General features: G+C 41.1%; 1 protein-coding gene across 1 annotated transcript in view; it reads left to right on the top strand.

Moving 5' to 3' along the window:
- The first annotated feature begins 16,525 nt into the window (after window positions 1-16,525).
- LOC111531382 (arylsulfatase F) overlaps window positions 16,526-24,949 on the top strand; it is a 43,234-nt gene continuing 34,810 nt past the window's right edge. The window contains exons 1-3 of the mRNA XM_031935004.1: window positions 16,526-16,565; window positions 20,396-20,545; window positions 24,541-24,662. Coding sequence (XP_031790864.1) covers window positions 16,555-16,565; window positions 20,396-20,545; window positions 24,541-24,662 — 283 coding nt within the window. The 5' untranslated portion in view covers window positions 16,526-16,554. The remainder of the gene's footprint in view (window positions 16,566-20,395; window positions 20,546-24,540; window positions 24,663-24,949) is intronic.

Below are 24,949 nucleotides of genomic sequence, written 5' to 3'. Positions count from 1 at the left end.
CTACTTGGGAGGCTGAGGTGGGAGGACTGCTTGAGCTCAGGAGCCAGAGGTTGCAGTGAGCCGAAATTATACCATTGCACTCCAGCCTGGGCAATGAAGTGAGATGCTGTCTCAAAACAACAACAACAAGAACAAGAACAACAACAACAACAACAACAAAACCAAAAAAACTTGTATTCTGTTGTCACCCATCACATTATTTTTAACTAATTTTATTTTAATCACTTATTGTTGAGTCACCTCTGAGATTCTCTATTCCAGTGGCATCATTGTAAAATGAAGCTGCCTTGTCAACTGCACTTGTTATGACACCAAGCTTCTGCTAAGGAAAAACAAATGCATAACTCTGCATAGCCTATATCCTATGACAGGTCTATGCCTCGCTGTGTTTAAGCATTCATTTAGTCTTCAGCAATGTAGTACTTTCACCTATGTTTTGTCAAATTCAAACATTTGCAATACTTCATTTATTTTTTCTGCATGTCCTTCATATTTTGGCTTTGCTAGTCCACTTTGACCAAAAAACTTTGATTCTTTAAGTGTAGCCCTAAATATCCTATCTTAAGCATGGGTGTAATTTTCTTCTATTACCAACAGAGGTTCTTTTACAGTTTTTGAAATCATTGATTAAAAAGAAACAGCTCAAATTATATTCTACTATAAAAATGATACATTCAGCCTGGGCACGGTCAGTCACATCTGTAATCACAGCATGTTGGGAGCCTGAGGCAGGAGGATCACTTGAGTCCAGGAATTGAGGCTGCAATGAGCTATGATCACACCACTGCACTCCAGCATGGGTGACAGTGAGACCCTGTCTCAAAAAACAACAACAAAAAAAGATACATTCAAAGAAGTCAAAACAAAACAGTATGAAACCTATCTCCCTGATTGCAGCTACCTTTTTCTATGCACACGCCTGCAATCCTTTTTCACCTATCACACACTAAAAATATTTTAGAATTATTGTTATTGCACACTGAAGGCATCTAGGAATCTTTTAAAGAACCTGTCTCTCTGAAATTCGTCCTGCTTGTCTAGCTTGTCTGTCAAGGAAATTATTTTCTTTATTATTGCTGAGAAAGACTGGGTGAGGTCGCTACCGCAGAATTAGCAGATGCGAAACAAGAAGAAGTGAACAGGCTGCAAATTAGCAAGTTCTGTTAGCAAGTTCTGGCATGGGGTGAGGCAGTTGCAGGAAATTGGTTTCCTGGAAACTATGCCCAGAAACTAGCCTGACATCAGGAGAAAGCTCCCAGCATTCATAATGAGCTGCATATGAAGTTCCAGGGGAGGACACCGTAAGTCAGATGGGCCACATTTGGAAATACACTTTTTCAGATATTTTATTTCGGGAGAATTTCTGACATGTCCTCTGATAATTTGAACTTCCTTGATTTGCAGTTGTACATTGAGAGATCATTTCTTGGTCAAAATAAATGTTCAGCAGGTGTGAATGCTCTGTCCACAACCTTTTTTTTTTTTAAACAGTCTCGCTCTGTTGCCCAGGGTGAACTGCAGTGGCGTGATCTCAGCTCACTGCAACCTCTGCCTCCCGAATTCAAGCAATTCTTATGCCTCAGCCTCCCGAGTAGCTGGGATTACAGGCATGTGCCACCACGCCTGGCTAATTACAAATTAATTTTTAAATTTGGTTAGATTTACAAAACTATCAAGCTATTACCCTGTAACATCCTTAGCCCTCAGCTTGTCACTACTTGTAATTTATTTTTATTTTATTTTATTTTATTTTATTTATTTATTTTTTGAGACGGAATTTCACTCTTGTCGCCCAGGCTGGGGTGCAGTGGCATGATCTCGGCTCACTGCAACCTCCACCTCCCGAGTTCAAGCCATTCTCCTGCCTCAGCCTTCGGGACCACAGGTGCATGCCACCCCACCTGGGTGATTTTTTTTTTTTTTTTTTTTTTTGAGATGGAGTTTCGTTCTTGTCATATAGACTGGAGTGCAGTGGCATGATCTTGGCTCACTGCAAACCTCCACCTCCCAGGTTCAAGCGATTTTCCTGCCTCAGCCTCCTAAGTAGCTGGCATTACACGTGCCCGCCACTACGCCTGGCTAATTTTTGTATTTTTAGTAGAGACAGGGTTTCACCATGTTGGCCAGACTGGTCTTGAACTTCTGACCTCAGGTGATCTGCCTGCCTGGGCCTCCCAATCCCAAAGTGCTGGGATTACAGGCATGAGCCACCATGCCCGGCCTAATTTATTTATTTTTGTTTGTTTTTTGTTTTTTAGTAGAGATGGGGTTTCGCCATTTTGGCCAGGCTCGTCTCGAACTCCTCGACTCAAAGTGCTGGGCCTTCCAAAGTGCTGGGATTACAGGTGTGAGCCACTGCACCCAGCCTACCTACTGGACTTTTTTTCGGAGACACACTGTGGTTTCTCAAGAAAGAATGCCTGTTCCTGGTCCCAGCTGCACACTCACTTTACAGTGTGTGCTGTACTTGGTCAAGTGTATTGATATTGGAACACGAGCCAGAGTGGATGGGCCTTGGTCATAAATCATGAGACAGCTCTCCTTCACTGTCAGATAAAACCCAAATTCTCTGTTACCACCTCCAAGGTCCCAGCATTGACGATCTGTTCTTTTCATCCTGAAGGGACATCACCCCCGGTTCTCAGGGCGTCTCCTCACAAGCTTCTTACAAATGCCTTTCCTCAGGAATGTGACTCCACAATGACCTTTTTCTTTATTTAAAAATGTGCAGCTTCCAATCAGCCTCCTCTATTATTATTATTATTGTTAATATCATTACTTGAAATAGGGGGAGAGTCTCACTATGTGGTCCAGACTGGTTTCAAACTCCTGGTTTCAAGCCATCCTCTTACCTTGGCCTCCCACAGTACTGGAATGACAGGTGTGAGCCCCCGCACCCGACTAAATGTCCTCTTAAAACCCACAAAGTCTTTCAAAGCTGTCTACTTTTCTCTATGGAATTCAAATCGCTAAGCATTCCTGAAAGTTTAGATAAGTTGGAGATAAACCCAACCTTTAGGATCAATGCATGAAACTGCTCTCTCTCTCTTTTTTTTTTTGGACAGAGTTTTGCCGTCGTTGCCCAGGCTGGAGTGCAATGGCACAATCTCGGGTCACTGCAATCTCTGCCTCCCAGGTTTAAGCGATTCTCCTGCCTCAGCCTCCCGAGTATCTGGGATTACAGGCATGTGCCACTACGCCTGGCTAATTTTTTTTGTATTTAGTAGAGACGGGGTTTCACCATGTTGGTTGGGCTGGTCTTGAACTCTTGACCTCAGGTGATCTGCCCGCTTCAGCCTCCCAAAAGTGTTGGGATTACAGGCGTGAGCCAAACGCACCCAGCCAAAACTGCACTTAAAATCCAATCTTTGGCCGGGCGCAGTGGCTCATGCCTGTAATCTCAGCACTTTGGGAGGTGGAGGTGGATGAATCACCTGAGGTTGAGAGTTCGAGACCAGCCTGACCAACATGGAGAAACCCCGTCTTTACTAAAAATACAAAATTAGCTGGGCATGGTGGCACATGCCTATAATCCCAGCTACTTGGAAGGTTGAGGCAAGAGTATCACTTGAACCTGGGAGGTGGAGGTTGCGGTGAGCCGAGATCGCGCCATTGCACTCCAACCTGGGCAACAAGAGCAAAACTCCATCCCCCCCCCCCAAAAAATATATATATATATAATATATATATATAAATAATATATTTTATATATATAATCTTTGTCCCCAATTCCTGCTTTTGGGAGTAAACTATGCCTATTTCAAACTATTGCTGGACAAGATTGCCTGGTTTCTACTTCCCCTCATCCCTCTTGTTCAAGTCAACCAGTCAGGAAATATAAAGAATGATCAAGGAAACCTCCAAGTTAACACAGAAATACGTATCTATGGCGAATGCTGCCTGCACGCAGGTTGTGGCTCCATGGTCCTAGCCATCATAGCACATGGCAAAATTGTCCTATTGACTCTGCTCTCAGCCCCTACATGGAAGACCAAATAAAGGTGCTGGGACAGAAGGATGAAAAGGAATTCTAGGATAATTATCTCATCTTCATCATCCCTGGGTTGGATAATTCTGAGGGTCTGTCGTTGAATCTCCATGTTTCTGCACAGAACTCAGCTTCAGTAGCCCGGTGGCAAGCTGCTTCATAAGTACAACCTCTACTGGCTTCCTGTCTTTCCCTGTCTCTCTTCCTCTTTCCCTGATCAATGCTCCCTCAATTACCTCCCTAATAACCTACTTGAATTTAAGGTTTGAAAAAAAAATGCAGCATTATTCTTTTTGTCTTGAATTTTTAATTAAAAAAATTTTTTTTTTGAGATGGGATTTTGCTGTTTCCCAGGCTGTAAGACAGTGGCGGAATTACAGCTCATTGCAGCCTCAAAGCCCTGAGCTGAAGTGATCATCCCACCTCAGCCTCCTGAGTAACTGGGACCACAGGTGTGTGCCTCCATGCCTGGCTAATTTTTGTATAATATTTTTTGTAGAGACAGGGTCTCACTATGTTGCCCAGTCTGATCTCAAACTCCCAGGCTCAATCAATCTGACTGCCTCAACCTCCCAAGGTGTTGAGATTACAGGTGTGAGCCACTGCGCCAGGTCACACCATCATTCCTTTTTTTTTTTTTTTTTTTGGAAATGAAGTTTCCCTCTGTCGCCCAGGCTGGAGCACAGTGGCGTCATCTCGGCTCACTGCAATCTGTGCCTCCCGGGTTCAAGTGATTCTTCTGTCTCAGACTCCCGAGTAGTTGGGATTACAGTCATGTGCCACCACACTCGGCTGATTTTTGTATTTTTAGTAGAGATGGGGTTTCACCCTGTTGGCCAGGCTGGTCTCGAACTCCTGGGCTCAAGCCATCTGCTTGCCTCAACTCCCCAAGTGGTGGGATTCCAGGCGTGGCCCACCACTCCCGGAGGAAGCATCATTCTTAATTTCAATGTCTAGTCTAGACATTTAAAAGAATTGAACACACTGGATCGTATCAAAACAACATCTTGTTAAGAGAATGACCCTCTCCACCCAATCTGAAATAGATGGAGGCAGTGCTGACTTTAACCCAAATCTTAAACAAAATCTGCTTCACTCAATTTTCTTGTAGACAGGCTGACTGCTTTATTAGAAAACGGGAAAACATTGACCTTTTTCTATGATTCTCCTCTGATCACCCTAGGTAGAATTCCTTTCACTTTCTAACCTGTGTCTGTTTCAACCCAGGATACATTCAGCTTGTTGCCTGTAACACTTTATTGCACTTGTTAATAGCCACGACTGACACTGATCCTCTTTGCTGAGAGAGGAGCTATTCTGATTCCATTCGTTGTGACTCCAAAGTCTACCCTGGAAGTCAGATGCTCAGCTGGCATTTTATAAATTTTCCATGAACAGATGAACTTTGGTTTTGGGGTAAAAGAGTCGGTTGCCCATCATTTGATAGATGCCTGGATATTTTTTCATAAAAAACACCCTAGCAGATTGCTTATTGCAAAATGACATGTGTCATATCTTCTTTGGAGCTGAATATTGTTAAGCAAAATTTATATTAATGAGAAGCAAAAAAATTTGTTTGTTTTGCTTTGCTTCAGCAAGAATTATCTCCTGCATCAGAAATGCAGGGAGCACTTTTGTTCTTTATTAGGGTTTTTTTTTTTCCCCAGAAACTCTGACATTACCAGGACACTTAGTCATCTGTGATCTGCTTAAAAGCTCCCTTCAGCTCCTAGAAGAGTGGGTGGTTCTGATTCTATTTCAGTGAGATGGTTTATGGAGCCCTCTTCATCCCATAATTCTGAAGAGTAACAGTCATAACGTCTTACTAGGGGGCAGCTGAAATTTTCTAGGGAATGTGGCTGGAGAGTGTCATTATCTTTACATCAAAGGCTATGCACAGATAACACACCAATCTTGATTTTACCCATGAGAAAAGTGAACTCCAAGAGTTTCAGGGATATAGACATGTCAATGATAAGTATTGCATTCATTACAATTTCACTCTATTTCCTAGAAGAGGGAGCATTATATTTCCTGGCCAGATGCTACACTTCGAAAGAAATGCAAACTTTGATAAAATACACATGCTATCAATTTACTTAGGGGAGCTTTGTCTTCACTGGGTCACCATACCCAGCATGACAACGAAGTCTTCCATGTATTTCTTGTCCTACTGGAAAAAAAAAAAAACATAGAAAAGCTATGTACAAGGACTATATTAAGATTCATCTGTGTCTTTCAGGGATGGCAGGCAAGTGCCATTTCTGAATAATTTGGGTAAAGTCAGACACATGCACCCTACCCCGACAACCACTCATTGGACACTAGAACATTGCAAATCATGACCTTTAATAGGACTGCCTTTGACTTACATGACTCAAGAAACAACACCTGGTTTGGTCAAAGGTTTGTTCCTTTTCATTGTGTGTTCTAGTGTTTTCTTTTCCTGCCCTTATGACTGTTGTGTGCAATGGCATTATTGCATTAAATAGACACAACTGATTAGGTAGCATGAACCATAGTTTAGAATTTAGGTAAGTGTGGCTATGTTACGGTTTTTTTTTTTTTTTTTTTTTAGGAGATAGGGTCTTGCTGTGTTGCCCAGGCTGGAGTACAGAGACTATTCAGACACGTGATTCCACCACTGATTAGCATGGGAGTTTTGACCTGCTGCATTTGTGACTTAGGGTGGTTCACCTGGCCTTAGGCAGCCTGGTGGTCTTCTGCTCCTGGGAGGTCACCACGTTGGTGCTGAACTTAGTGCAGCTACCTGATCCGCATAGTGCACCATAGCCCAGAACTTCTAGGCCCAAGCAATCCCTCACCTCAGTCTCCTGAGTAGCTGGGACTACAGGCATGCTACTTGCTGTTTTTGTCAACATAAAAGGGAGTCAGAAAAGGTAGAACATATCAAGATCAGTAAATCTAGGCTGGGCATGATGGGTCACACCTATAATCACAGTGCTTCATGAGGCCAAGGCAGGAGGATTCTTTGAGGCCAGGAGTTCAAAACCAGCCTGGGCAATACAGAGACCTCATCTCTACAAAAAAATAGAAAATAAAGAAATTACCCAGGTACAGTGGTGCATGCCTGTAGTTCCGGCCACTCCAGAGGCTGAGACTGGAGGATCTTTTGAGCTTAGGAGGCTGAGGGCTGCAGCGAGCTCTTATTATACCACTGCACTCCAGCTTGGGTGATAGAATGAGACCCTGTTTCTAAAAGAAAAAGAAAAAGAAAAAAAGAGATTAGTAAATTCTTTAGAAACCAAGATTTTACCTTGAGCAGTTGCACGAAGGTGGAAAACCTTTCTGTGATTATAAGTAGGGATTCTGAAAGAAGTCCTCAAAGTGAACACTCATTCCACAGAGAAACAGAATGAATCAAGAGAGTCCTGGATGCTGGGAGGAGAGGAATCTGTAGAAAGCAGAGTCACTTGAGTCACTTAACTAATTCACCGATGGGACTACAAACTGACGGTCATGGAGCTGCCATGGGAATCTGAATTATGGACACTTTTATTCTTTGTATTTTATTGTTTGGGTTGAAAAGGCGGCCAGGTGCGGTAGCTCATGCTTGTAATCCCAGCACTCTGGGAGGCCGGGGTGGGTGGATCACCTGAGATCAGGAGTTTGAAACCAGCCTGACGAACATGGTGAAACCCCATCTCTACTAAAAATACAAAAATTGGGATTCCATTCCAAGATGGCCAAATAGAAACAGCTCCGGTCTGCAGCTCCCAGAGTGATCAATGCAGAAAACTAGTGATTTCTGCATTTCCAACTGAGGTACCTGGTTCATCTAATTGGGACTGGTTGGACAGTGGGTACAGCCCACAGAGGGCAAGCCAAAACAGGGCAGGACATTGCCCCACCTGGGAAGCACAAGGGGTGGGCGGATTTCCCTTTCCTAGCCAAGGGAAGCCGTGACAGACTGTTCCTGGAAAATTGGGACACTCTTGCCTAAATACTGAGCTTTTCCAATGGTCTTAGCAAACGGCACACCGGGAGATTATATCTCGCACCTGTCTTGGCAGGTCCCATGCCCACGGAGCCTTGCTCACTGCTAGCGCAGCAGTCTGAGATTGAATTGTAAGGCAGTAGCCTGGCTAGGGGAGGGGCATCCACCATTGCTGAGGTTTGAGTAGGTAAACAAATGGCCAGGGAAGCTTAAACTGGGCAGAGCCCACTGCAGTTCAGCAAGGCCTATTGCCTCTGTAGATTCCACCTCTGGGGGCAGGGCATAGCTGAACAAAAGGCAGCAGAAACTTCTGCAGACTTAAACGTCCCTGTCTGACAGCTCTGAAGAGAGCAGTGGTTCTCCCAGGATGGTGTTTGAGCTCTGAGAACAGACAGACTGTCTCCTCAAGTGGGTCCCTGACCCCTATGTAGCCTAACTGGGAGACATCTCTCAGTAGGGGCCAACTGACACCTCATACAACTAGGTGCCCCTCTGGGACAAAGCTTCCAGAGGAAAGATCGGGTAGCAATGTTTACTATTCTGCAATATTTGCTGTTCTGCAGTCTCCACTAGTGATACCCAGGCAAATAGAGTCTGGAGTGGACCTCCAGCAAACTCCAACAGACCTGTAGCTGAGGGACCTGACTGTCAGAAGGAAAACTAACAAACAGAAAGGAATAGCATCAACATCAACAAAAAGGACATCCACACCAAAACTCCATCTGTAGGTCACCAACATCAAAGACCAAAGGTAGATTAAATCACAAAGATGGGGAGAAACCAGAGCAGAAAAGCTGAAAATTCTAAAAACCAGAGTACCTCTTCACCTCCAAAGGATCGCAGCTCCTCACCAGCAATGGAGCAAAGCTGGATGGAGAATGACTTTGACGAGTTGACAGAAGTAGGCTTCAGAAGATTGGTAATAACAAACTTCTCTGAGCTAAAGGAGGATGTTCGAACCCATCACAAGGAAGCTAAAAACCTTGAAAAAAGATTGGACGAATGGCTAACTAGAATAAATAGTGTAGAGAAGACCTTAAATGACCAGATGGAGCTGAAAACCATGGCATGAGAACTATGTGATGCATGCACAAGCTTCAATAGCCAATTCTATCAAGTGGAAGAAAGGGCATCAGTGATTGAAGATCAAATTAATGAAATAAAGCAAAAGGAGAAGTTTAGAGAAAAAAGAGTAAAAAGAAACGAACAAAACCTCCAAGAAATATGGGACTATGTGAAAAGACCAAATCTACATTTGACTGGTATACCTGAAAGTGACAGGGAGAATGAAACCAAGTTGGAAAACACTCTTCAGGATATTATCCAGGAGAACTTCCCCAACCTAGCAAGGCAGGCCAACATTCAAATTCAGGAAATACAGAGACTGCCACAAAGATACTCCTCGAGAATAGCAACCCCAAGACACTTAATTGTCAAATTCACCAAGGTTGAAATGAAGGAAAAAATGTTAAGGGCAGCCAGAGAGAAAGGTTGGGTTACCCACAAAGGGAAGCCCATCAGACTAACAGCAGATCTCTCTGCAGAAACTCTAAAGTCAGAAGAGAGTGGGGGCCAATATTCAACATTCTTTAAGAAAAGAATTTTCAATCTAGAATTTCATGTCCAGCCAAACTAAACTTCATAAATGAAGGAGAAATAAAATCCTTTACAGATAAGCAAATGCTGAGAGATGTTGTCACCACCAGGCCTGCCTTACAAGAGCTCCTGAAGGAAGCACTAAACATGAAAAGAAACAACTGGTATCAGCCACTGCAAAAGCATGCCAAATTTTAAAGACCATCGATGCTGGGAAGACACTGCATCAACTAACGAGCAAAATAACCAGCTAATATTATAATGACAGGATCAAATTCACACATAACAACATTAACCTTAAATGTAAATGGGCTAAATGCCCCAATTAAAAGACACAGATTGGCAAATTCGATAAAGAGTCAAGACCCAACAGTGTGCTGTATTCAGGAAACCCATCTGATGTGCAGAGACACAAATGGCTCAAAATAAAGGGATGGAGGAAGATCTACCAAGCAAACGGAAAGCAAAAAAAGAGCAGGGGTTACAATCCTAGTCTCTGATAAAACAGACTTTAAATCAACAAAGATCAAAAGAGACAAGGCCATTACATAATGGTAAAGGGATCAATTCAACAAGAGGAGCTAACTATCCTAAATATACATGCACCCAATACAGGAGCACCCAGATTCATAAAGCAAGTCCTTAGAGACCTACAAAGAGACTTAGACTCCCACACAATAATAATGGGAGACTTTAACACCCCACTGTCAACATTAGACAGATCAATGAGACAGAAGGTTAAAAAGGATATCCAGGACTTGAACTCAGCTCTGCACCAAGTAGACCTAGTAGACATCTACAGAACTCTTCACCCCAAATTCTTCTCAGCACCACATCGCACTTATTCCAAAATTGACCACATAGTTGGAAGTAAAGCACTCCTCAGCAAATGTAGAAGAACAGAAATCACAACAAACTCTCTCTCAGAAAACAGTGCAATCAAATTACAACTCAGGATTAAGAAGCTCACTCAAAACTGCACAACTACATGGAAACTGAACAACCTGCTCCTGAATGACTACTGGGTAAATAACGAAATGAAGGCAGAAATAAAGATGTTCTTTGAAACCAATGAGAACAAAGACACAACATACCAGAATCTCTGGGACACATTTAAAGCAGTGTGTAGAGGGAAATTTATAGCACTAAATGCCCACAAGAGAAAGCAGGAAAGATCTAAAATTGACACCCTAACATCACAATGAAAAGAACTAGAGAAGCATGAGCAAGCAAATTCAAAAGCTAGCAGAAGGTAAGAAATAACTAAGATCAGGGCAGAACTGAAGGAGATAGAGACACAAAAAACCATTCAAAAAAATCAATGAATCCAGGAGCTGTTTTTTTGAAAAGATCAACAAAATTGATAGACTGCTAGCAACACTAATAAAGAAGAAAAGAGAGAAGAATCAAATAGATGCAATAAAAAATGATAAAGGGAATATCACCACCAATCCCACAGAAATACAAACTACCATCAGATAATACTATAAACACCTCTAAGCAAATAAACTAGAAAATCTAGAAGAAATGGATAGATTCCTGGACACATACACCCTCTCAAGACGAAACCAGGAAGAAATTGAATCTCTGAATAGACCAATAACAGGCTCTGAAATTGAGGCAATAATTAATAGCCTACCAACCAAAAAAAGTCCAGGACCAGACGGATTCACAGCCGAATTCTACCAGAGGTACAAAGAGGAGGGGTACCATTCCTTCTGAAACTATTCCAATCAATAGAAAAAGAGGGAATCCTCCCTAACTCATTTTATGAGGCCAGCATCGTCCTGATACCAAAGCCTGGCAGAAACACAACAACAAAAGAGAATTTTAGGCCAATATCCCTGATGAACATCGATGCAAAAATCCTCAATAAAATACTGGCAAACCAAATCCAGCAGCACATCAAAAAGCTTATCCACCATGATCAAGTGGGCTTCATACCTGGGATGCAAGGCTGGTTCAACATATGCAAATCAATAAACATAATCCAGCATATAAACAGAACCAAAGACAAAAACCAAATGATTATCTCAATAGATGCAGAAAAGGCCTTCAACAAAATTCAACAGCCCTTCATGCTAAAAACTCTCAATAAACTAGGTTTTGATGGGATGTATCTCAAAATAATAAGAGCGATTTATGACAAACTCACAGCCAATATCATACTGAATGGGCAAAAACTGGAAGCATTCCCTTTGAAAACTGGCACAAGACAGGGATGCCCTCTCTCACCACTCCTATTCAACATAATGTTGGAAGTTCTGGCCAGGGCAATCAGGCAAGAGAAAGAAATACAGGGTATTCAATTAGGAAAAGAGGAAGTCAAATTGTCCCTGTTTGCAGATGACATGATTGTATATTTAGAAAACCCATCGTCTCAGCCCCAAATCTCCTTAAGCTGATAAGCAACTTCAGAAAAGTCTCAGGATACAAAATCAATGTGCAGAAATCACAAGCATTCTTATACACCAATAACAGACAAACAGAGAGCCAAATCATGAATGAACTCCCATTCACAACTGCTGCAAAGAGAATAAAATACCTAGGAATCCAACTTGCAAGGAATGTGAAGGACCTCTCCAAGGAGAACTACAAACCACTGCTCAATGAAATGAAAGAGGGCACAAACAAATGGAAGAACATTCCATGCTCACTGGATAGGAAGAATCAATATTGTGAAAATGGCCATACTGCCCAAGGTAATTTATAGATTCTATGTCATCCCCATCCAGCTACCAATGACTTTCTTCACAGAATTGGAAAAAACTACTTTAAAGTTCATATGGAACCAAAAAAGAGCCCAAATTGCAAAGACAATCCTAAGCCAAAAGAACAAAGCTGGAGGCATCATGCTACCTGACTTCAAACTATACTACAAGGCTACGGTAACCAAAACAGCATGGTACTCATACCCAAACAGAGATATAGACCAATGGAACAGAACAGAGGCCCCAGAAATAACACCACACATCTACAACCATCTGATCTTTGACAAACCTGACAGAAACAAGAAATGGGGAAAGGATTCCCTATTTAATAAATGGTGCTGGGAAAACTGGCTAGTCATGCGTAAAAAGCTGAAACTGGATCCCTTCCTTATACCTTATACAAAAATTAATTCAAGATGGATTAAAGACTTAAATGTTAGACCTAAAACCATAAAAACCCTAGAAGAAAACCTAGGCAATACCATTCAGGACATAGACATGGGCAAGGACTTCATGACTAAAACACCAAAAGCAATGGCAACAAAAGCCAAAATAGACAAATGGGATCTAATTAAACAAAAGAGCTCCTGCACAGCAAAATAAACTACCATCAGAGTGAACAGGCAACCTACAGAATGGGAGGAAATCTTTGCAATCTAACCATCTGACAAAGGGCTAATATCCAGAATCTACAAAGAACTTAAACAAATTTACAAGAAAAAAACAAACAGCCCCATCGAAAAGTGGGCAAAGGATATGAACAGACACTTTTCAAAAGAAGACATTTATGCAGCCAACAGACATATGAAAAAATGCTCATCATCACTGGTCATCAGAGAAATGTAAATCAAAACCACAGTGAGATACCATCTCACACCAGTTAGAATGGCAATCACTAAAAAGTCAGGAAACAATATGTCCTGGAGAGGATGTGGAGAAATAGGAATGCTTTTACACTGCAGGTGGAACTTTAAACTAGTTCAACCGTTGTGGAAGACAGTGTGGCGATTCCTCAAGGATCTAGAGCTAGCAATACCATTTGACCCAGCGATCCCATTACTGGGTATATACCCATACCCAAAGCATTATAAATCATGCTACTATAAAGACACATGCACACATATGTTTATTGTGGCACTATTCACAATAGCAAAGACTTGGAACCAACCCAAAAGTCCATCAATGATAGACTGGATTAAGAAAATGTGGCACATATGCACCATGGAATACTATGCAGCCATAAAAAAGGATGAGTTCACATCCTTTGCAGGGACATGGATGAAGTTGGAAACCATCATTCTGAGCAAACTATCACAAGGACAGAAAACCAAACGCCACATGTTCTCACTCATAGGTGGGAATTGAACAATGAGAACACTTGGACACAGGGTGGGGAACATCACACACTGGGCCTGTCATTGGGTGGGGGGCAGGGGAAGGGATAGCACTGGGAGATATACCTAATGTAAATGATGGGCTAATGGACACAGCAGGCCAGCATGGCACATGTATACCTATGTAACGAGCCTGCATGTTGTGCACATGTACCCTAGAACTTAAAGTATAATAAAAATAAATTAATAAAATAAAATAAAATCAGGAGGAAAAAAAATAGCCAGACATGGTGGCAGGCACCTGTAATTCCAGCTCCTCAGGAGGCTGAGGCAGGAGAATCGTTTAAGACCAGGAGGCAGAGATTTTAGTGAGCTGAGATTGTGCCGCTGCACTCCAGCCTGGGCAAGAGAGTGAGACTATCTCAAAAAAAAAAAAAAAAAAAAAGCACAGCCCTTTATATGTAAATTTTAATTCTAGGGAATAAGTTCACATCTTCTTAACATGGGTACTTTTGGTGTTTTTAGACAATTCCAGTTCAGAATTCCTCTCCAGGTACATTTACCTGAAGAAATCTGCATCTCTGGTCTGATGCAAGATCTGGTTTCCAGGCTGGATGCAGTGGCTCACGCCTGTAATCCCAGCACTTTGGGAGGCCAAGATGGGAGGATTGCTTGAGCCCAGGAGTTTGAGACCAGCCTGGGCAACATAGTGAGATTATGTAAAAATATAAAAATTATCCATGGACTGGTGGGTGCCTGTACTCCCAGCTATTTGGGAGACTGAGGCAGGAGGATCACTTGAGCCTGGGAAGTTGAGGCGGCAGTGAGCTGTGATCACCATCATTTTACTCCAGCCTGGGTAACAGAGAGAGACCCAGTCTCAAAACAAACAAACAAATACAAAAAACAAAAAAACCCACCTGGTTTCTAGAGTTTATGGAATCATACGATAGCATGTTTAACGGAGTGTTCCATCTCGCAAAATGGTGTTTTGTTGGGAGAGGGTTATGCATGCCCTCTGATATTGTCAAATCTTTATTTAAAATGCTCGAGAGTTACCACCTGGCTTTGCATCTGTGTTGTTTAATATAATAGCCATCCATTTGGGGCAGGGTGTGGATAAACAGTACACCTACCATCTTCCAAATTATTTCCCACACTTCATCTTGTTGAATATTATTAAGATATAAAGACAGGGAAGACCTTCCATTTCCCTCCCACCTACCCACCCACCACTTTTAATTGGGAGCACAGATGTCCCTGAGGCGCTGCTATAGACCATGAGGTCACCGCAATGCAAGGGACATCAAACAGAATTGCTCTGGCTCAAAACAACCAGTCTTAATTCTGGTGCGATGAATGGCTTTGGTGGTCGTCACATATAAGAACATTCAGCGTTAGCGAGAAAGGCTGTAGGTGTTTCGCTGAATGTAATGTTTTGTCGTCAGTGTGCTGTTGTTTTTCTTTTCTTTTCCTGGATGTGTAGTAGGAGTTGCAAATGTGGAGTGCAGATTGCCTCATTTGCACATAATTAAGATGAACCATCTGGGTGAGCCTAGCATGGCCCAGCCCTCCCACGGCAGAGGGAGGTGAGATGGAGCGGCTAACGCTTTGGCAAAGATTCGAGGCAGCTGCCAGAAGAGGGAAAGCCTTTGCAGAACAGCCTGTCTGTTCTGTTCCCAGACATTAGAGAGGCAATACGGCTGATAGGTGATTTGGGGAAGGTTTGTCTGGACACATTTTCTCAGCATTTTTTTTTTTTTAACCTCTCGTTGAAAAGGGCAGAGTCGAAAGATCCTTTGACCTATTGTATTCTGAAACTCAATGGATCAGCTTAGGCATTGAGAAATTGATTCCAAACCAATTTTAGTGTGGGTAAGTTTCTCTCCTTTCTGTTACTCTCATACCCTTTCTTCTTTCTTCCCTCCCTCCCTCCCTCCCTCTCCTCTTTTTTCTTTCTTAACCAAGAATGTGTGTGTGAGTGTGCGTGTGTGTGCGTGTGTGTGTAGTGTGTGTAGTATGTGACCAGAGTATCCATGCTTTGGAGCAAAATGAATTTAAGGAGGAATGAGTTTGTATTTTGTCCTTAGTGTTATTTTAAGGTACAAATATGGGTAGTAACTTGCAAACTACAGATGGGCTTTTCTTTCACTGTAATGCATTTGGCTGTCATATCCCTTAGTCCTAAACACCCTCCCCCGCCCCCGCCACTGCCAATTAAATACAACCATTACTCATTCAGTGGTTTCTGCATTTGCATTAATGCAGTCAAAAAAGAGGCAGCTCATTTTGATTAATTGCCCCTTTCCTTATTCAGAACACAGAGACTTTCTGAGTCTAAACTTGTAGACTTGGCAGGACATTGAGACAATTCTCTTGTGCCAGCATGTTTCAGGGTAGGTTTTTCCACTGAGACAGTTCAGCCAAGAGCCCCAGGACTTGGGGCAGCAGGAGTTCTTTTAAAAATGGGCCAAAAGATGAGCAGAGCACTTGAGGTCAGGAGTTCGAGACCAGCCTGGCCAACACGGTGAAACCCCGTCTCTACTAAAAATACAAAAATTAGCTGGGCGTGGTGGTGCGCACCTGTAATCCCAGCTACTCAGGAGGCTGAGGCAGGAGAATGGCTTGAACCAAGGAGGCAGAGGTTGCAGTGAGCTGAGATCGCACCACTGCACTCCAGCCTAGGTGACAGGGCGAGACGAGACTCCATCTAAAAAAAAAAAAAAAAAAAAGGTCAAAATAGTTAATTCATTGAGAGTTCAAGATTCGTGTAGTAGTGACCTCAGAAAATCAATTTTAAAATGTTGGAATTACGGATACGGCTCCCAAGTCTCCAGTGAGAATTTCATGCTGGGAACTAATTTAACTGACACATAAATGATACTTATTTATTTATTTATTTTTCAGTCTTTTAACCCTGTCTGTGTCTTCTGCCAAAGACAGCAAGAAGGTACTCCGAGCTGCACAATGAGGCCCAGGTAGGTAAAGCCACATAATACATTGTGAGCACAATTGAATCTAATGTATAATTCTGTGTATTTGTGAATTCAGCCTTACGGATGGAGGCATTTAATATCATCTGTCTTTTTTTTCTTTTTTCTTTTTTCTTTTTCTTTTCTTGTAACCTACTATGAGTCAACATGCTGTCTTTATATGACTGGCCATAAGATGTCTAAGTTCATTCTCTCAACTTAGTAAGTGTGTGACTTTTTAAAAAAGGTAGGAGAGAGTTAGGCAATTGATATAAATACAAACTGTAAATTTCCAACAGATACATATGAGTTTATGTTTATTTTTATTTATTTTAGAGACGGGGTTTCACAGGGTTTTGCTGTCACCCTGGGTAGACTACAGCGGTGCAGTCATAGCTCACTGCAGCCTTCAACTCCCGGGCTCAAGTGATCCTCCGGACTCAGTCTCCAGAGTAGCTGGGACCTCAGGTGCTTATCGCCATGCCCAGCTAATTTTTTATTTTTATTTTTTGTAGAGACAAGTTATCATTATGTTGCCCAAGTTGGTCTTGAACTCCTGGGCTCAAGGAATCCTCCTGCCTCAGCCTCCCAAAGTGCTGGGATTACAGGTGTGAGTCACCATTGTGCCCATCCGTATATATGATTTTAAAGCATTGTAAAAACAGGGGGTAATAAAACAATTCAACTAACTTTGCACAGATGAAAAGCATTTCTGTAACTTCGGGAATTTGGCCCACAGTCCTGAGCATGTAGCTTTTGCCTGCAAGACATTCTCAATCTTCAAGGAGATGTTCGCATAAAGCAAACAAAATTATAAACTTCTGTGGCTATCATTGTTTCAGAGTATTTACAAAGGACTCTGAGAGCCAATAGGGATGAACTCCTGTTTGTATTTTTCCTCTCAGAGGAGATATTTGAAGTGGGTTTTGAAACATGTATAGAGATGAGATAGGGATTGAATCAATAATCCACATGTCCAATATTCATTACCTGATAACTGAGTAGGGATATGCTGAGAAGAGCATCATGTGTTTCCTTAAGAAAATATGACCTCAGCTGGGACTGAGCAAAACCATGAAGTGGACTCAAGTGGCCCTCAGATTCCACATTTCTTTCTTTTCCTGATTTCAGTTCTTCCCCCAACTTCCACTTTTCCTTTACTTGGTAATTCCTTATTTTATTTACTTATTTTTTTTTTTTTTTTGCTTGTTTTTGTTTTCTCCAACAAAAGCTGCTATCCCCACACTTTTTATTTTTTCTTTTGAGGGTCTCGTTCTGTAGCCCAGGCTAGAGTGCAGTGGCACGATCTCACTTCACTGCAGCCTTGAACTCCTGAGCTCAAGCAATCCTCCCACCTCGGCCTCCAGAATAGCTGGGACTACAGGCATGCACCACCACACCCAGCTCATTTTTATATATTTTGTAGGGATGGGGTCTCACTATGTTGCCCAAGCTGGTGACTAACTGATTCTCCTGCCTCAGCCTCCCAAAAAGCTGGGATTACAGGTGTGAGCCACTGCAGCCTGACTTTTTAAAAATTTGGAGTAATGATAAATTGCATGTATTTATGAATATTTTATTTTTATTTCTTGTTTCTTTATTTAACTTCATTTTTCTTTTTTTTTCTTTTTAAATTTATTCTTTTTAAAATATCCCTTGAGTCAAGAAAACTGACATATAAACATTGCGTAGATTTATGGTGTACAACTTGATGTTTTGAAATACACCTGCATTTTGGAATGGCTCAATTATGCTAATACAAGGTACCTCATTCACTTACCTATTTGTGATGAGAACACTTTGAGTAGATTTGATCAGTAATTTTCAACTCTAACATACATTCTTATTAACTATAGTCAACACAAGTATAATAGATTCTTTGAACTTATTTCTCCTGTCAAATTGAAATTTTTTATCCTTTGACCAACATCTCCCCAAGCCCCCTACTGGCCCCCCAGCTCCTAGCAGGCATCATTCTACCCTTTCCTTCTATGAGATCAACTTTTTGAGATTCCACAGACAAGTGAGATCATGTGGTATTGGTGTTTCTGTGCCAAGCTTATTTTCCTTAGCATAATGACCTCCAGGTTCATCCACGTTGTCACATATGACAGAATTTCATTCTTTTTTTAAGGCTGAATAGTATTCTATGGGGTATGCACCACATTTTCTTTATCCATTCATCCAGTGATGGACACTGAGGTGTTTGGCCATTGTGAATAGTACTGTAAGGAACACACACACCCACGTGCCCTTAAACTGGAATAAAAACTCTAATTTTAGAATTAAGTTAAGGTTAAATCCCTTAACCTTAGAGACTCATTTAAGTCCCTTAAATGAGGTTAAGACCCTGGAAGAGGGAGTTAACCTCAGGAGTCTTATCGTCTCCGTCCTCTGCAATGATTTGCCTCTGAGTACATGTTTTCAGACTTCCCTCCTGGAAGGGCATCTACTTTAGCCTTTAAAAAAATTTCAATAGTTTTTGGGGAGCAGGTGATGTTGGATTACATGGATAAGTTCTTTAGTGGTGATTTGTGAGAATTTGATGTACCCATCCCCCGAGCAGTGTACACTGTACCCAATGTGTGGTCTTTTATCCCTCACTCCCCTCCCACCCTTTCCCTGAGTCCCCAAAGTCCATTGCGTCATTCTTATGTCTTTGCATCCTCATAGCTTAGTTGCCACTTACGAGTGAGAACATACAACGTTTGGTTTTCCATTCCTGAGTTACTTCACTTAGAATAATTGTCTCCAACTCCATCCGGGTTGCTGCAAATGACATTCTTTTATTCCTTTTTATGGCTGAGTAGTATTCCATGGTGTGTGTGTATGTGTATGTATATGAAAATGTGATATGGATAGATAGATATCTATAGATCTATATAGATAAAGAAAACGTGGTTTATGTAGATATCTATAGATCAAGAGTGTCTCTCTCCAAGCACCAGGCACTGCTGCTGAATGGCAGCAGAAGTGCACAAAGGAATGTTCTCTTGGCTTCTCACTTTGCATAAAAATCTATAGATATGTATCTCTATACATCACATTTTCTTTATCCACTCACTGATTGATGGGTATTTGGGTTGGTTCCACATTTTTGCAACTGCAAATTGTGCTGCTATACACATGCATGTGCAAGTGTCTTTGTTTTTGTTGTTGTTGTTGTTTTTTGTGGGGTTTTTTTGTTTTTGTTTTTTCTTTTTTCTGAGATGGAGCCTCGGTCTGTCACCCAGGCTGGAGTGCAGTGGTGCAATCTTGGCTCATTGAAACCTCCCCTGGCTAATTTTAGTACTTTTAGTAGAGACAGAGTTTCACCATGTTGGCCAGGCTGATCTCAAACTCCTGACCTCAGGTGATCCACCCGCCTCGGCCTCCCAAAGTGCTGAGATTACAGGTGTGAGCCACCACGCCTGGCTTCGAGTGTCTTTTATATATAATGCCTTCTTTCCCCTGGGTAGATACCCAGGAGTGGGATTGCTGGATCAAATGGTAGATCTACTTTTAGTTCTTTAAGGAATCTCCACACTGTTTTCCACAGTGGTTGTACATCCCCATTAGCAGTGTAAAAAGGTTCCCTTTTCACTGCATCCACGTTAACATCTGTTGTTTTAGCCTTAGTTTATGCAAAGTGAGAAGCCAAGAGAGCATTCTTTTGGGTACTTCTGCTACCATTCAGCAGCAGTGCTTGGTGCTTGGAGAGAGACACTCTTGAGCTTAGGTAGACGTCTGGGAGATGCAAGTGATCTCCAAAGACCCCTGTTGTGTTGTGTTGGGAGGTGGATCCTGAATCCACCCAGAGAAGCCTGATACCAATAAAATCCCCGCTTGCTTTCCAGGAGCCCCTTGGTCTTCATGTCTTTGGTGTGCACACTCTTGAACACGTGCCAGGCACACAGGGTGCATGACGACAAGCCTAATATTGTCCTGATCATGGTTGATGACCTGGGTATTGGAGATCTGGGCTGCTATGGCAATGACACCATCAGGTAAGGTGGTTTCATGGCGAGTCATGCATTCATCAGTCGTTCAGGTTCCGCAGGCTGATAAATTATACGACTCCATCTATATACAAAACCAAATGGATTTGTTGGGATTTTTTTTAGTTACTTTAAACTTTTTGATCGTTTAAAATTATTTAGATTATTTAATAGTTTTACAATTACATTTTTAACACTTTTAATTTGAATCTCATTCAGTTTTTAAACTTAAGAAAGAATAGTTGTCCATCTTCACGGGGTACACAGTGAGGCTGGGATACATACAATGTATAGTGATCAGATCAGGGTAATCAGCTCATCCAGCGTCTCTAGCATTAACCAGGATAGTCATAGTAAAAGCATGGCTATCCGGACCCGAGTCCTGGCTCTGCATTTACTAGCCCTGAAGTCTTGGAGAAGTCGCTGAACCTCTCTGTGTCTTAGTTTTCTTATTTGTCTAATGCAGAGAAGACTTTATACCCCTGAGTTTATATGTGCAAATAACTTAGAATAGTACCTAACACACAACTACCTTCTATCATGCAGTCTGTTATGAAGCATGATGATCGTATATACATGTACATTACAGACATGAACACATAAATATAATTATATAAATATATGTGATATATTTCATATATGAATATATTCTATAACATAAAATATTTATCATACATATATTATATATCAATCTTTTATGAATATATGAATGTATATTCAATATATAAACATTTATGAATATATTTATAATATATGAGTATATAATATATTACAAATATATATGAATATGTTATTCATATATACATGAATATATACATATTTGTATGTTCATGAATATATATTCATTTTCATACAAATGTATTTAAATAAATTTATACACATTTATATATAAATGTATTTAAGTAAATATAAACATATATTTACATATTTTATAGAAGTATATTTAAATAAATATATGTAAAATATTTATTTATATAAAATAACAAATATTTATATATTTATAAATTTATGTAAATATTTATATAAAATGAATATATATTCATACATATTCATAATATATAAAAGTTTATATTATAAATATATATATTAATAATATATAGTATATATTGTAAATATATATATTAATAACATATAAAATATATTATAAATATATATTCATATTCATAATATATAAAGATATTCATAAATTTATACATATTTATGAATTCATCTGTGTTGAAAATTATGGGATTTCCTTCTTCATAAATTCATAAATGTATACATATTTATGAATATATATTTATATATTCAATTACATATATTCATAAATATATAAATGTGAATATGAATATTCAGTAGAATTCATCCTGTTTTCCTAATTTGGGGGGCCAACGGATTCTTTAAGGTGATGAGCTTGTATTTTTAACAATGGGCATTCTGAAAGAAGAAAACCAGATATGAAACAAACTCAGAGCTTTGTGGTGGATTATAGAAGCCATCTGTATTAGCCGTTCTTATACTGAGCTTAGGAGTACATCATTATAAGACATACATCATACACTTTTAAGATCATTGCATTGTGTGACTAATAGATGCTGAAGGTAGTCATCACAGTTTTCGACAACAGAGCTAAGAGTCATGAAAAAGTAGTCGCCAAAAATCAACCATTACTTATGAGAAAAGAAGGGAGGACTCACCCAAAAGCACAGAAACACGGTGTCCATAAATAGCAGATATTTACAGAGAGTGTGTTAGCGTGGGATATTGGTGTTTTGCTGAAAATACTAGCAATTTGAGAAGTGAGATTATAATGCGAAATCTAAAAGCAGGCACATGTGCCCCAGGAATGCAGTTTACAAGTTTTTTTCTTTGCAAAATAAATAATGTTTTAAAAGTCGGTAGGTGACTTCCATATCTGAAAAAAAAATTAGATACACACCTTGGTAAAGCTGGAAATTCTTGCACCAGTTACCTGTCATAATTTCTCTCATGAATAAATGTAGAACTCATTATATTTTATTTTCATCCAAGAGGAGACTGACTCTTTTTCCAGAAGTCTCTCCGGCCTCCAGAAGTCTCTTGTTAAATTATTTTTTAATTGACGAATTACAGTTGTGTGTATTTCTGGTGTACATCATGATGTTTCGATCCATGGATCCATTGTGGAATAGCTAAATCAAGCTAATTAACATGCACAACCACACATACTTATTACTTATATGTGGTGAGAATGGTTAAAATGATGGCATTTCAAGAATAGAATACATTCTTATTAACTATAGTCACCACAATCTGCAACAGATCTCTTAAATTTATTCCTCTATGTGAGGAATAAATCAAATAGAGGATTCATTCGTGTTTGACTCCGTGAAACATTGTGTCCTTTAACCTACCTGTTCTCTACCCTCACCCCAGCCCCTGATTCTACTGTCTACTTCTGAGTTTGCTATTTTAGATCCCACACATAAGTGAGATCATGCGATGTTTGTCTCTCTGTGCTTGGCTTTATTCATTTAATCTAATACCCTTCCAGTTCATCTGTGTTGTCAAAAATGATGGGATTTCCTTCTTTTGAATATTTAATCATATGACACTTTTGCAACTATGTAGACTGCAGGGAAATGTATCTATCAAACCGGTGGGTGGGTGGTCTGTAAGTAGTCAGGCGTAAGTAAGGTCTGTAAGCAATTAGCCTCGATGAATTAGACCCCATCCCCTAAGCATTGTATTTTGTAAGGCTGTAGTACAGTGAATGGATACCACATAGCGGCACCCAGGTATACGATCCCCGCAGAACAACAGCTGCCTGGAATCTCAGTTACACCTCACCTTGACACGGGCAAAAAAGAAAAATGAACTCCGCATGCAGTTACCTGCTCTGGGCACCTGGAAATCATAACAAACAGAGATGTTGTTTATCTTCAGATCTCCCTGTCTGTCTGTCTGTCTGTCTGTCCCTCTTTCTCTCTCCTCTTTCTGTTTCTCCATCTCTTTCTATGCCTGTCTGTGTCACCCCTCTCTGTCTGCTTGTCTCTCTATCTCTCTCTGTCGCTCTCTGTGTCCCTCTCTCCTTGTCTATGTCATTCTATCCATTTCTTCCTATCTCTTTCTGTCTCTCTCCCTCTCTCTGTCCTTCTGTTTCCATCTCTTTCTGTGTCTCCATCTCTTTCTATGTGTGTCTCTGTCTGCCCCTTTCTCTGTCTGCTAGTCTCTCTTTCTGTGTCTCCCTCTGATTGTCTGTCTCTGTCTCCATCTCTCTCTATCTCATTGTGTCCATTTCTTTCTCTCTTTCTGTCTTTCCTTCTCTCTCCCTCTCCCTGTCTTTCCATCTCTCTCTGTCTCTCTCTCTCTCTCTTCTTCTCTCTTTCCATTTCTTTTTCTGTATCTCTGTCTCTGTCTCTTTCTCTCTTTTCATCTCTCTCTTTATGTTTGTCTCTCTCTGTCTTTCTGTCTCCCTCCATCTGTCTCTGTTTTTCCACCTCTCTTTCTGTTTCTCTCTGTCTCCCTCCCTCTGTTTATCTCTTTCTTTCCATTTCTTTCTGTCTCTCTCTCCCTGTCTCTCTCTTAAACTCTGTATGTCTCTTTCCATCTCTCTCTTTCTATTTCTCTCTCTTTCTCTCTCTTATCTTCTCTCTGTTTGTCCCTCTCTGTCTTTCTCTGTCTGTCTCTTTCTCTCTCCCTCTGTCTCTCTCTTTCCATCTCTTTCTGTTTCTCTCTGTGTGTCTTACCCTTTGTCTCTTTCTCTCTGTCTCTCTCTCTTCATCTCTCTCTTTCATCTGTCTCTTTCTGTCCTTCTCTGTTGCTCTCTTTCTCATCTCTCTCTCTCTCCGATCCTTTCTTTCTGTCTGTCTCTCTCTCTGCCTCGCTTTCTGGGTCTTTCCCTCTCTCCGTGTCTGTTTCTCCTCTCTCTTTCCACCTGTGCCTTTCTGTTTGTCTTTCTCTGTCTTTCTCTCACTCTTCTTCTCTGCTTCCCCTGCCCCCCACCTTTTCCTTCTCTCCAACACACCTTGTCTCTCCCGCTTCAGGACGCCTCGCATTGACCGCCTTGCCAGGGAAGGCGTGCGACTGACTCAACACATCTCGGCCGCCTCCCTCTGCAGCCCAAGCCGGTCCGCGTTCTTGACGGGAAGATACCCCATCCGATCAGGTGTGCAAACTGGCGGGCTCTGCTGGACTCTGCCCTCACGTTAGGATGAGAGGAAATAAAAATGTGGCTTGACTACGTGAACAAGTAAAAAAGGGCTGGGCACGATGGCTCATGCCTGTAATCCCAGAACTCGGGAGGCCAAGGTGGGAGGATTGCTTGAGCCCAGGAGTTTCAAACTAGCCTGGGAAACAGAGCAAGACCCCATCTCCACAAAAAAATGTTTTAATTAGTTGAGCATGGTGGTATGCGCCTGTGGTCCCAGCTACTTGGGAGGCTGAAGTGGGAGG

Source organism: Piliocolobus tephrosceles, chromosome Y, assembly GCF_002776525.5.
Source record: "Piliocolobus tephrosceles isolate RC106 chromosome Y, ASM277652v3, whole genome shotgun sequence".
NCBI lineage: Eukaryota > Metazoa > Chordata > Mammalia > Primates > Cercopithecidae > Piliocolobus > Piliocolobus tephrosceles.
Note: the sequence above shows the minus strand (reverse complement) of the source record. Positions and strands in the feature narration are given on the sequence as shown.